The sequence below is a fragment of the Globicephala melas genome, chromosome 1, assembly GCF_963455315.2.
Source record: "Globicephala melas chromosome 1, mGloMel1.2, whole genome shotgun sequence".
Lineage (NCBI taxonomy): Eukaryota > Metazoa > Chordata > Mammalia > Artiodactyla > Delphinidae > Globicephala > Globicephala melas.
In genome coordinates this window covers 40,336,232-40,349,190 of record NC_083314.1, presented here as the reverse complement: position 1 = coordinate 40,349,190, position 12,959 = coordinate 40,336,232, and the positions used below count along the sequence as shown (strand labels likewise).

At 43.0% G+C, this 12,959-nt stretch overlaps 1 protein-coding gene across 1 annotated transcript in view; it reads right to left on the bottom strand.

Moving 5' to 3' along the window:
- PPP2R5A (protein phosphatase 2 regulatory subunit B'alpha) overlaps positions 1 to 3,550 on the bottom strand; it is a 95,710-nt gene extending 92,160 nt beyond the window's left edge. The window contains exon 1 of the mRNA XM_030872966.3: positions 2,644 to 3,550. Coding sequence (XP_030728826.1) covers positions 2,644 to 2,827 — 184 coding nt within the window. The 5' untranslated portion in view covers positions 2,828 to 3,550. The remainder of the gene's footprint in view (positions 1 to 2,643) is intronic.
- Between the last annotated feature and the right edge of the window lie 9,409 nt (positions 3,551 to 12,959).

Sequence of the window (12,959 nt, the reverse complement as noted above, 5' to 3'; positions counted from 1 at the left end):
ATCCTTTTAACAAGGCTTGTTTTTTAAATACTTTCTGTAATAAAACAGAATTTTCTCTGAACATTTTCACCATTAAAATCCTGCAACCCACTTACTAAATTATTTCACACGAATAACTTCTTATAGATTATAAAGTGGGATTATTTTGTTACTCTTTACCCATAGCATGCTTTAAGGAAAATAGCTGGCACCTTTCCAGTTTAGATTCATGTGGACAAAGTGTAACGTAAGCAGGTTGGCATAAACACTTAAAAGATTTTGTATGGCCACAGACATTGAATCACTCCACAGCAAGATTATATTTCAGAGCAGGAAGAAAAATTCTCTTTCATACATGTATTACAGGGCTTTCCACTGGTTTTTGTTAAGGCCACAAATGGAAAAAACTACTACTGACAGAAAAAGCACTCAACGTTGTGGTATCAAAGACACTGCCAAAGTACCAAATGAAGCAACTGAATTTTTAAAAAACCACTTTTCAAGCATTTTGGCATCTGGAGTACAAGTAGTTTTTCCTAGTGGGTAATCTAAGTAAGAATCTTATTCTTCAATTAAATTTACATAAATTTATCCTGAATACGTAACTTTGCTTATAAAGAATACTATATTTTCATGTAAAACATATAGAATAAAACTAAAGTTCCAATTTTATTTTTTTCTCTACTAGTGAGCAAAATACTATAAATAAAACATTCAATGACACCTTCAACTTGTTGAACTATACACCGTGAAACCTGGATGAATACTGACTCTGCATATTTTTGCTAGGCTTTTAAAAACAAAATATATTAAAACTACATCTCCTGGCTTGAAGCAACCATATATCTAATATTCAATTATTTTTATTAAATATAAGTAAATATTATATTAAAAAAGACAATATAAGGAACATCTTACTAAAAAGCAAATTAAAGAAACATGAAAGAAAAACACTAGCACCAAACCTTCAAACTGCAAAAACAATTTGCCAATTTAATGAAAAAAAATTAAAAAGGAAAAATATGTTTTAGTTAAGTTTAAAATTTTAAATTCATGAATAGTAGTTCAATGTCCTAATAGGTAAGATGATATTCTTTTATAGCTATGACATCACTCAAGTATTAGTCTTGGCAATGCCTACTACCATTGTGGTCTACCATTGACTATGCTATGTAAATTTTCACAATTTTTTTATGCTAAATAGCAAATGATAAATGCAGTACCACAGGCTACACATCTTAAATAAAACCTTCTTTCAAAAGTCAGTTTGATTCTGGCTGTGGGATGTCTTTAATTTAGAAGCACCCCAAGAGGCAGGGCAGTGTAGGATCTGAATGGGGTTCCAGAGCTATTGCAGGTCAACTGTGATTTGATCTGGGGTTTTCTTTAGACTCTTAGCCAAACTAAGGCTGGATTCATAGGCCCAAAGACAAATCAGAACCAGACTGGCCTTAAAGGGGATGCTGGAGCTTTTTCAAACTGATAGAAAAACCTGCTGAACATTTATCTATTTCAGTATGAACTTTTCATTTCCTGGCCTTGCAAAACAGATGATCTAGATTTCTATCAGGTTTCTTTTGTCGAAAAAAAAATTCGAATGTTTAGTACCATTATCATCTTGTTCCATGATGATGCCTATCTCATAAAAAGCAAAGACATTAAAATTATAAAATTAAAAGGTAGTAATCCACAAAGAATAAACTAGAACACCAGGAACCAATTTCTTTCTTTCTTTCTTTCTTTTTTTAATCCTCTAAACCTAGTGGGAAAAAGGAGTGAGCCAAAAGGAGTGCCAAGTTCTCCTGCAAGGCATTGACACGGATACCAATCTGAATTACTGTACAAACCTACAAAGTCCCTGGAATCACTGCTTGGCGAACTAAGTTCCCATTCCATTGCAAAGCGACACTATCTATCCCTTAACACCTCTCCAAGTTTACCGTGTGTATCTTCTAAGACGATAAAGTATTTTAAGTCTTTCTATTCTTTGGGCTACAGGGAACATTTAAATCTAATGACCCAGTAAGTAAGACACTACACTGGTCAGATTTTTTAGGCTTTTTCTTTTTTTTTTTTTTTTTAGGCTTTTTCTTTATAGATAAATCTAAAGGCCAGGTAACTCCTAATCGGTGTGTGCATTAGGATTCCTGGTCTGTAAGACTCTTAGGAACCATCAATGGGAAGGAAAGTTAGGGAGAGAGTGCGTACAGGCGCTTTATAACTGGAAAAGTAAAGGATTGGCTAAGAGTGGCCGAAAAGAGGAGGCAGGTCTCAGAAAGGGAAGGTCGGAACGTAAGACAGGTTGTTAAAGCAAGATGGGGACGGGCAAGGCTCGGGGAAGAAGAGTGAAGAACTCTACCCCTCGGACCGCAAGAGGAGAGCTCCAGTCGCAAGGGCAGGTAAAAGAGCGCGCAGGTGGGGAGGGGTGCCGACCTCCTCCAAGACCGGAAGAGCTGAGGTGAACCCAGAAGTGAGAAAAGCAAGGCTCTTAACAGCAAACCTGTTTGAATCAAAGGGGGTGGGAGGACGCCAAGGAAGCATGGGGAACGCGACTCGCACACTCCGAGCCCCAGCTGGGCAGAAGAAACCCCCAGAAAGAAATGACTCTGGCGGCGCGGAGGCGAGCCCCCACGTTCCTCCCCGGGCTGCGCCCTCGGAGGTTACCTTTGAGCTGGGGCAAGGGGTGCAGCTCCGGCTGGCTGCCCTGGCTGCGGAACTGCGACGAGCCCTGCGAGCGCTTCTGCCTCTGCGCTTTGCGCACCGATTTCCGGGTGAAGCCGTCCACTTTCTCCGAGGCCGAGATGGCGGCGCTGGCAGCCCCCGCCGGCGGCGGCGACGACGACGACATCACCACGGCCCTGGTGCTTGGCAGCTCCGGCTGCTGCTTGCACGGAACGGGCAGCAGCAGGAGGAGGAGGCGGGGGAGAGGCGCCGAGAGCTCGCGCCCCTCCGCCCCGTTCCCCCGGCCGCACTGCCCTCCCGCTCCCGGGCGCCGCCGAGCTTCTCCTCGCCGCCCACCGACGCCTCACGGCCACATCTCAGCGCCGGAGGTTCCTGGTCCCCGACGCGCGGCGAGCTCCGGGGCTGACGGAGGCGAGGGCGGGGGTAGAGGGGGGGTGAAGAAGTTGTTGACTCCGAGTTCGGACGGCTGGTGGACGGGAGCCCGAAGTTTAGACAACTGAGGCGAGGACGCTGGGGTGCGGACGTCGAACGCGCCTCTCGTCCCTGCAGCCTGGGTCGCCAGCCGGCCGGCCCGCCAGCACCTCAGTGGCCGCAGCTAGCGCAGCCCGCCCTGCCTGGAGCCTCCTCCCGAGGCGCTGCCATCGCGGGTCCCCTCCGAGCCGCTGTCGCCACCGCCGCGGTGTCCGCTCTTCCCTGTCAGCGCCAACCCCTCATCTCCCGGGGCGGTGAACCGCCGCCCCGGCCCTGGGCGCGCACACACAGTCGCTCCTCGAAGCGCCGAGCAGTCCGAACCCCCTCCCCCACGCGCCCTTCCGCAGCCCACAGAGAACCCCTGGCGGGCGACCGCTACAACTTGAGAAGGTGCTGGGTAGAGGCAAGGGGGGAGTGTGAGTGCGTGTGCGCGCGCGCGCTACGGCGCGCGGCCAGGGGGAGGGACCGCGCGGGGGATGGGGAGGGAGGAGATTGACTGACAACTTCCGCGGGGTCCCGCCAGCCTCTCGGAGGCCCGGGAAGGAGTAGGGGGTGGGAAAGCACGCCAGCTCCCTCAGCCAATCGCAGGGCTAAGCGGCAGCAACGGGGTGAAGCTTGGCCTCCTGCAAGGGCTATGAAACTGGGAGGTTAGGCAGAGGAATGGGGCGTGGTTGTATGATGGACCTTGGCTACAGCCAATCGTTAATGAGGATGACAAGCGGAGTTGCCACTCTCACGTCACAACAGTGTAACTAACTCTCTAATGATTGAGGGGAGGTGCTCCTCCAGCAGCGATCAGCTTTGCACGCCTGCGCGACAGCTCCAGGCTATAATTGCGCTCCTGACAGCCTATGAGAAGACCGGGAAACTAGAGGAGGGAGTTTAGAGAACAAAATAGACTGTGCCCATCCTTCCCTCCCCTCTCTACTGGCCAATGAGGAACTGAAGCGACTGGTGGAGGGCTTGAGGGCTGGGGCGCGAAAGAGCGCCAGGTGTTACATCACTGAAAAGGGGTGGAGCAAAGGCCTGGTAGGGGTGGAACAAGCAGTGTGATCGATGGCTGAAGTAGTCCCACAGAGGAAGACGAGGAAATGAACTTGTCCAATCAGAGCGAGGTGCTGGCCTCTGTGGGCGGGCCTTGGAGCCTCGCCTGCCCTAAGCCGCGCACTTGGAAGTTAACGGGATAAATTTATAGCTCTCTGGTGGCCCTAGCACTGCACTTCCTGAGAGCTGTTCTAGCGTGAGTTTGGGCAGTCTGGCGTACACTACTGAAAAGAGTTTCCCAGATCCACACCCTGCAGGAAGAGATTTATCATTTCCAATTTAGTATGCTACTAATTTTCACTCTTCTTCAGCCGGAGGCCTTCAGCTGCTCCAACAGGAAGAGTACAAATTGGCTGATCTGTGGTTTGTGGATTTGAGGGCTTGCCATTTACTCTTACTGGGATCCCCTGTAGATTCCATCCAGATTTTAAACTTTTTAAGGACAGAGACTACTGGTCATCTTAGTTTCTTTGTGTGGCGCTTTCTGTTAATGATGCTTAATAAAAATAAGTGAGCTGAACAGTCTGTCTTCTCTGCAGCTTGGCGGACCCCAATCTCCATTTCTCTTCCACGAGCCCCAGACCTCTTCCTTTCGACTAAATTAAAATGGTTGCCATATATTTAAGCAAAACTATCTGATGCATATGTACCGAAGATGCCAACTTTGGGTAGGAAGTTGGATTCCAGATCTAAAACCAAACACTACTTTAAAATACTTCCTTCCTTACATTCACTGAGTGGTGAAATCGTACACAAGCCTCCTAGTCAAGGAGGTTCAAACCTCAGCAGCGTCTTTGACACCTTCCTCATCAAATCAAGTTCCAGATCGTGTTGAATCTACCTTCACAAACGTTCAAACCAAGCCTTCCTTACAATTTGCACAACCAACCCACCAAATATAGTTCAGGGCTTTCAAAGTCACTGCCAGATCAGTCTTTTTAAATGCCAAATTTTCTTATTGGCATGTGTGAAGAACCATCCAGTACCTACAGAATAAAGTCCCAATTCCAGGCTCTTCTCAATCTAACTCGTGGCTGTCTTTCCAGGCATAAATCGTGCCATGTCCCTACACAAACTCTTTTTCAATATAGACACATCATTCTACACACTGATACCCTAAAAGTATAGTGCTTCCTTGACCCTCAGCTCCAACATCTTGAAATAATCCACTTTTTTCCCCATCTTGTTGAGACCTAACTGTTTTTTCTAACCCTAGCTCAACCCCTATCTTTTATGAAGCCATTCATGATAATCTGGCCAAAAGGGATGCCTTTCTTCTTTACATTCCTATAGCATTTATTATCTATAACACTCACAGGGTCTGTCATCATATAATGTCAGAGATGGCAGGCACTCTGCTCTTTCTCCCCTGGAAGTCTGTAAACACTAAGAGAGCAAGAACTCAGTTATTTTATACCTATGTATCTTTTACTGAACAAAGGATAGATATGCAGTATGTAACAGTCTAATTTTTAGTTCTCAAGAACAAGGTTTCTGAAAGCATGATCATTGGATCGCCTGCATCAAAATCCTCTGAGGTGCTTACTTAAAATGCAGATTCCTGGACCTGACCCCAGACACACAGAATCAGAACCTACGTGAAAAACTATTTATAGTGAAAGTACTATTTATAATAAAGAGCATTTACATAGGATAAGAAGGGGAAATAAATAGCAGAGCACACCAATAAAGCTAAAATTCATACTGGAATATGATAGATAATAAATAATGGAAAATAGAGACCAAATAGAATAGATAGAAAATAGATACTAGAAACAAATTATTGGGAGGCTTGGAACCAGCAAAACTGTCAGGGCTTTCTGAAACAGCCTCTTGGAGAAGAATTTTGAGAAAAATTCTAAATAAAGAGTGACTTAAAGCCTAAGAAGAGAGAAGGATGGCATTCCATGTTGAAGACACCAGACATTTCGGGGGAGATGGAGAATACAATAGCCAAAGAATCAAAAGGCCTGACTTTATTAATTATCAATAGTTTGGGCCTGTCGAGTCACTCACCCTCTCTGAGTCTTAGTTTCCACATTTGTTTATCAGAAAAAAATAAGTAACCAGCCTTCTTTACAACGTTGTCATGAGTTTTAAATGTGATACATAAAACAAAGCACTTGGGAAAGTGAATATTTTGCACATAATAATTTTATAGACATATGTATTTATTGAACATTTATTTTCCATGTACTATCTCCTATGTATCTCCTATGTATTTTCCATGTACAAATCTCCTAAATAGAGATTTGTTAACTAACAATCATCTAACAGAAAACTGCAATCTCAGTGCTGATCTGTATGTAACTCTGACACAGGAAGAGTGTCAAGGATGAGTCCATGCTGTATCACTCCTGCCTTTTCCCATATGTGAAGACCCATATGTGATTCAGAGGTCAAGGCTTCATCACTGCAAATTCTTTGGTTTACTTTATCCCCACATGACTTGAATTCCTTAGTCCATAAGCATAAATATGCTTAGTGATCTCATTCTTTTATTCACAATACCTAGCTTGCTGGGGAAAATAAGTAATTCGTGAGACAACAATATCCACAAAGCAAAATCACAGTCTTTTAATGGTTTAAAGAGTGCATCCGAGGGGGGAAAAAATTCCAGCACCTCTGATGGCTGAGGATATTATTTATGCTTTCAATTTCAAGAATAATAGAAGAAATATTTTTTTTTAAAGAGTGCATCAGGAAAAAAAAAAAAAAAAGAGTGCATCAGGGAGAGTATTCTTTTCAAATCACTGCGAAATTCTCTAAAGCATGTCCAAGTAAAGTTTCGGCTGTCAACGCTCTCTTTCCTTAAGAGCCATAATACCCAAACTGTGCTCCAACAGAACACCAAACAAATGTGTTTTATCTGCAGAATCAAATAGTAGTGGTCGTTTCCAAATTTACAAAAATATAATAAAATAAAATTTCTTCCTTACATCTTTCTTAAAAGTTTGATTCTTTTCTATTGCTTTACTATACTGGAATCTAAATCAAGATAGTATCTGATTTATCATAAAAATTTTAATTTTTAATATGTCACTCCTTTTTATTTAAATACATTCAAATTATGTAAAATTCAGAAAGAATGAAAGGGTAACAGGAAAAGTCTCACTCCCATTTCTGTCTCCCAAAATCCAGGTCCCCTCCTGGGAGGGAATCAATGCTATCAGATTCTTATATGCGCTTCCAGAGATAAAATAGGTTTACTCTCTTAAGATTTAATAAATTCACATTTTTAGATGTTCCACCAAAAGCTACATGATTTATAGTGATTTCGTCACCTGAAGAAGTTTGAAAACCACTGCTCTATCCATCAATGAACCTTCCAGAGTTCTTACAGGTTTATTCATAGCTATTCATTCATTCATTATTTTATTCATTAATTCATCATGTAACAGATATTTATATATACATGCTATGCATCAACAAAATATGAAAGTTGAAGGGACCTTAGATGCTAATCAGGTCAAGTTGGTACCTGACCCCAGGTAGACCAAGAAGGTCCTCCTTCAAACTGATCCAAATTGGAAAGTCCTTTTTTTTTTTTTCTTATCTTACAGGAGACTTTTGTTTCCATGTACAATGAGATCTTCTGACCAATAACTTACCATGCAAGTTGTCAAAGCTTACAGGCACTTGGTTCATAAACTAAACTCAGCGCTTTTCTAGATTTTTTTCAGGGACTTTAATTCTGTGTTGTCTTTCTGGCCACTGTTCAAGCACAAGTACACATTGAGATGATTGGAATTCCTGCAATTTTCAGGAAGGGTCCTCTGTTAACAGCACAAGATCCGTAGTCATGGTTTTCAATTGCTGCCATTTTTGCTTTTAATTATAAATTGCTTACAGTTAAGCTTGTCATTATTAAATCAGTTTGTTGCTGGCTATTACACAGGCTATTGTCTTGGTCAATCAAGAACTTAGACTAGGTCAGTAGTCTGGCGGTAGAGATGGTTAGATTGGAGACTTCTTTTAGAGGAGGATTACATAGGACTTGCAGAAGGATTGAATGTGAGCTCTTGGTACAGCAGAGGTATTATTAATCCCCCCAAAACATGCTGGTACACTTATACTTTATGATTATCTCTGAATCCTTTTTCTATAGCTGTGAGATCTTTTGCCCCATCTTAAGTGGGCTGCAATCATAAATGTTCAATAACCCCTGGTGTGCCCAATCCTACCTGTATACTAGATGAGGAACCAGGATGTAGTTTGAAGGGGCTCAGCTCATGCCGTATTCTCTTGTCCTTGCAGAGTGGGATTTAAAAGACTGATACTGGCGAACTCTCTGCTCTTTAATTCAACTGCAAGTATTTTTCAAGTGCCTTCTATGTGCCAGGCAATATGCCAGACACTAGGAATGGAGAGATAAATAAAGCATGGACCTTACAATTTAGTGAGGACAGACAGCATGACAAATCAAAGACTATACCCTAAATGTTTCCTACGGTGTTGTGTAAACATAGTGGAAAGAAGAGCAAATTTGGTTTGTGAAGAGAGAGTCAGAGAAAATTTAACAGAAAACGTAATGCTTGAAGTGAGCCTTGAAACAAAATGAAGTTTTCATATGTATAAGAACAACAACAGAAAAGAATACTTGCCATTCAAGAAACTAATTTCCCACATTTCTTCATCACTAAAAAGATTTCCAGGGAATTCCCTGGTGGTCTGCCATGGCCCGGGTTCAATTCCTGGTTGGGGAACTGAAATCCGGCAAGACGCGTGGCCAAAAAAAAAAAAAAAAAAAGATTTCCGTATTATAGTCAATGAATTTACTTATTTCACACAATATGTTACCAAAAAGAAAAAATTCCATTGCAACAGAAGAATATATTTTGCCACATCTTGTCAGAATTTGACCTGGAGGTGAACGGGCAAAGAAAAGCAAAGATTAAATTCAACACAGGACTGCTCTCTGGGTATATATTGAGGAGCAGTGATTACAAAAACCACTGTATGGCTCCTTAATGTTCCACTCATATGCAGATGTTATATAAACCTATAAGTGGTCTTCCTCTTTCATCTGCCTGGAGGAAGCATGTAGTAAGCTTTGAAGCAGTCCCTGTCTTAAAATACCTAGCGGCTGCATGCCAGCAATACGTTCTCTCTTATTGGCTTGTTATTTTGGCTCAAACTTGCAGAAAATAATTAATTTGAAAATCTAAGAAATTGACCTTGTATCTTCAATATCAGGAGGTGTTTATGCTTTGAAGAAGCAATGCTAGTAGTACTATGGGATTTTCAGGAATTATTGAACTGGAAATTCTCCAGTGTTTTCAGATCCTAAGCTTTGACTTCTATACCAGAGGATACAGTTTTTTAAAAAAAACTGTGTGTGTCTCTGGGTGTGTATATATAATCATCACCATAAATTTAACACCTACTGTGTACTAAGCATTATTCATACAAAGAATCTGGCAAAAAGAGATCAAACAAGATTCTCTATTAAAGTCCCTCTCATCTGTGTGACATGCCTCTCTATTCCCCTGGGAGTTTGGTCCCAGTGACTTCTGTCATGTCCAGGAGCAATTTTTTGTATTCTAGCATCTCTGGGGTCCTCTATTCTTTTCTTGTAAAAATCAGTGAAAATTCAAGCTCTCTTTATTCATTCTGTACAAAGACATTCACCAAAATTGAAATTGAATGGATTGGACTGTCACTGCCATAAGATGTCCAGCACTTTAAAATTTTTGTATATGTAGAGCTCTGAAGTCCTGTTACTTAGAAGGGAAATGAGATTATCAAGAGATATAATGGTGCCCAATGTTTCCTATTCATTCACTCAAAAAATATTCATTAATCTCCTATAACATGCCTGGTTCATTCCAGGTGATTGATGAATAGCCATGAGTGACACAAGGCTGACTGCATGGGGCTCACCATCAGTGGGGAGAGCTCACATCAATTAAAATTCAACTATGGAAACAAAGCAGGGAATATGCACCAGAGGAAACATGGTATTATTGCACACATGTACGGGCAAACCAGGAGGCTTGGTCATGCTATGGACCAAACAAGCACCATCACCAATTCATGAGGCCTGTTATGAACACGGCCCATGGCTAAACATTGTGGTCTTGACCCTAAGGGAGCACGAACTCTAGGGGAAGAGATGAGGCATCAGCCCAAGGAAAGATAACTTCTCATTCAGGACAGTATTTGATGAGAGCCAAGACAACAAAGTCCGAGGGAGTTCACAGGTGATGCTTGTACTGAGGTGGAAGACATGGGATTTTAGCTGGATCCAGAGGATTGGGAATAATTAACTAAGTAAAGAAAAGTAGACGTGTTAGGGGAGAGCACCATCCAGCTACTTACTACACATCTCTCCAGCACAAAGTGTCCAGCTTATTATGCCCACCCCCTCCTCCCCCACTACTTGATATTGCCGCCCACCAGTCAGTGAAGGAAGGGTGTGAAGGCACACGGGTGGGGAAGTACAGGCATGTACAGGGGGTGTTAGATGTCTTTCCTAGAGAAAGTGATTTCTGGAGGGGTAGTGGGAGACAAAGCTGGAAAAGGTGCACTCATTCAGTCATTCAACAAACATTCAATGCTTATTATAGGCTATTTTCTGTTCTAGTTTCTGGGGATAGAAAAAAACAACAACAGGTTTTTCCCTCAGAGAGTCTGGAAAGGAAAGTAAAATGAAAACATAAAAACAAAAAAACCCACAAACCACCATAGACAGTATAATAAGTGCTGTGTCAAAGGTAAGCACAGAGGAAGAAGGCAGAATCTATGGGGTGGGGAGCAAGATAGCCTTTCTGGAGGAAGAGGTTCTAGATTTGAGAATTGAAGAACATAAGGAGTTATCAGGACTTTCCCAGTGGTGCAGTGGTTAAGAAGCCGCCTGCCAATGCAGGGGACACAGGTTCAAGCCCTGGTCTGGGAAGAACCCACATGCCACGGAGCAACTAAGCCTGTGTGCCACAACTACTGAGCCTGTGCTCTAGAGCCTGAGAGCCACAACTACTGAGCCTGCGTGCTACAACTACTGAAGCCTGTGTGCCTAGAGCCTGTGCTCCACAGCAAGAGAAGCCACCACAATGAGAAGCCCACGCACCGCAGTGAAGAGTAGCCCCCGCTCGCCGCAACTAGAGAAAACCCCTATGCAGCAAAAAAGACCCAATGTAGCCAAAAATAAATAAATAAATTTAAAAAAAGGAGTTAGTCAGGAAAACCCAGAAAGGGGAATTTATTCCAAGAAGCATGAAGGAGATGTTTAAAGTACAGAGCCCTGAGAGAAGGGGATACATCAGGAAGGTGAAGGGAGTTTGGTATGAAAACTTTGAGGTAGCAGCAGACAAAGAAGATGGTATCAGATTATGGAGTGTCTGTAAGTTTGGACTTTATGCTGAGGTCAGTAGGGAGACGCCAAAGCACGTTTGAATGGAAGATGTCACGTGGAAAGCAGTGTTTTAAGAGTACTGGGTGGGGAAAGTGGAAGCCAGAAAGATTAGCTGGAGGTGAGGATAAGTGTCCAGGAGAAGGACTTGACTGAGTGGTGCTGAGCAGTGTGTGTCAGCACCTGTGGAGCTCTTCTAAGCTATACGGTATTTTGAAAAAATTCCCAAGTGACAATCCAGACCCCCCCCACCCCCCATCCCCATCCCCCATTCCTTGATGATCACTGACTTAAACTAAAAATGGCCCTGGAAATAGATATGAAAGACATTACAAAGGAAACACCCGAGAGATTTGATGAATGGGGGGTGGCAAGTCAAAGGGAAGAATTACAAAGGGTGCCAAGGTTTTGAACTGGGGGCCTTTAACCAAAAGGTTCAAAAGCTAAGCCAGTTTTCTTCTGTGGGAGGGAGACGAAAGGAGTGCCAGAGGAAGGAAGGAAAGGGGAAGCAAAGATGACTCTGAGGTTAGACATGTCGAGTTAATAGTTCTTTAAGGTCATTGAGGCGGAGAGCTGGATCTTTATTTTTAAAAAGAGGTGATGACATGTTGTATATTAATTTGGGGAAAGATGAAGACTAGACTGGGCTAACAGCCTGGAGTAGGCCAGACCAAAGAAGGAAATTACACAAACAACACAAGCCTCTTTTTTCCTCTTTAAGGAGAAAAAAATCATGACAGAAACAAATGGGCAAAAGATGTGTAGCCTGTTATGTGTCTCGGCGGTCTCCGGTGCCAAACGCGCAGTAGGACTGCACAGGAGAGAAGCAGGGCCCAGCCACTTGTACCTGCTGTGGCAGAGGGTCAGGGATCAGGAATGAGGCAGCCCTTGCTATTCACAAATAGGGCTCAGTGACGCCTCTGGACACACCATCTCTCACACACACAGACACACAGACACACACACACTGTCCTTAATTCCTAACCACCATCCTAATCACAAAACTATGACAAAATCTCTTTATGATACCTTTACAGAGGAAGAAATCTATCTACCAACTGAGGATCTCTTTCCAGCTTGAAGCAAAGCCTGTGTAAGGTTTCCAGCTTCTCCAGCCTCTTGAATGGCTAAGACCTCTTCTTGCCCTAAGGAGCTCAGTCCCACTCCCTCACACTGAATTAGTGATTGTATTTCAGCTTACTGAGGGTCAAGGATATGGGATAGGACTGGAGAATGACCATAACCTTGTGAGGATGCAATTCCAGTCCTTGCACATGTTAGACTCCATATTTCAACATGAATTCTTTGAGTACTGGTTTTCTTCAGAGAGAAAGAACTCTATCAATTCAATGATTTACAGCACTGTCTCCTCCTATGGGCTAGGAGGTGCTAGGGAAACAAAAATGAGGGAGACATAGCTTTTGCTTCTTTG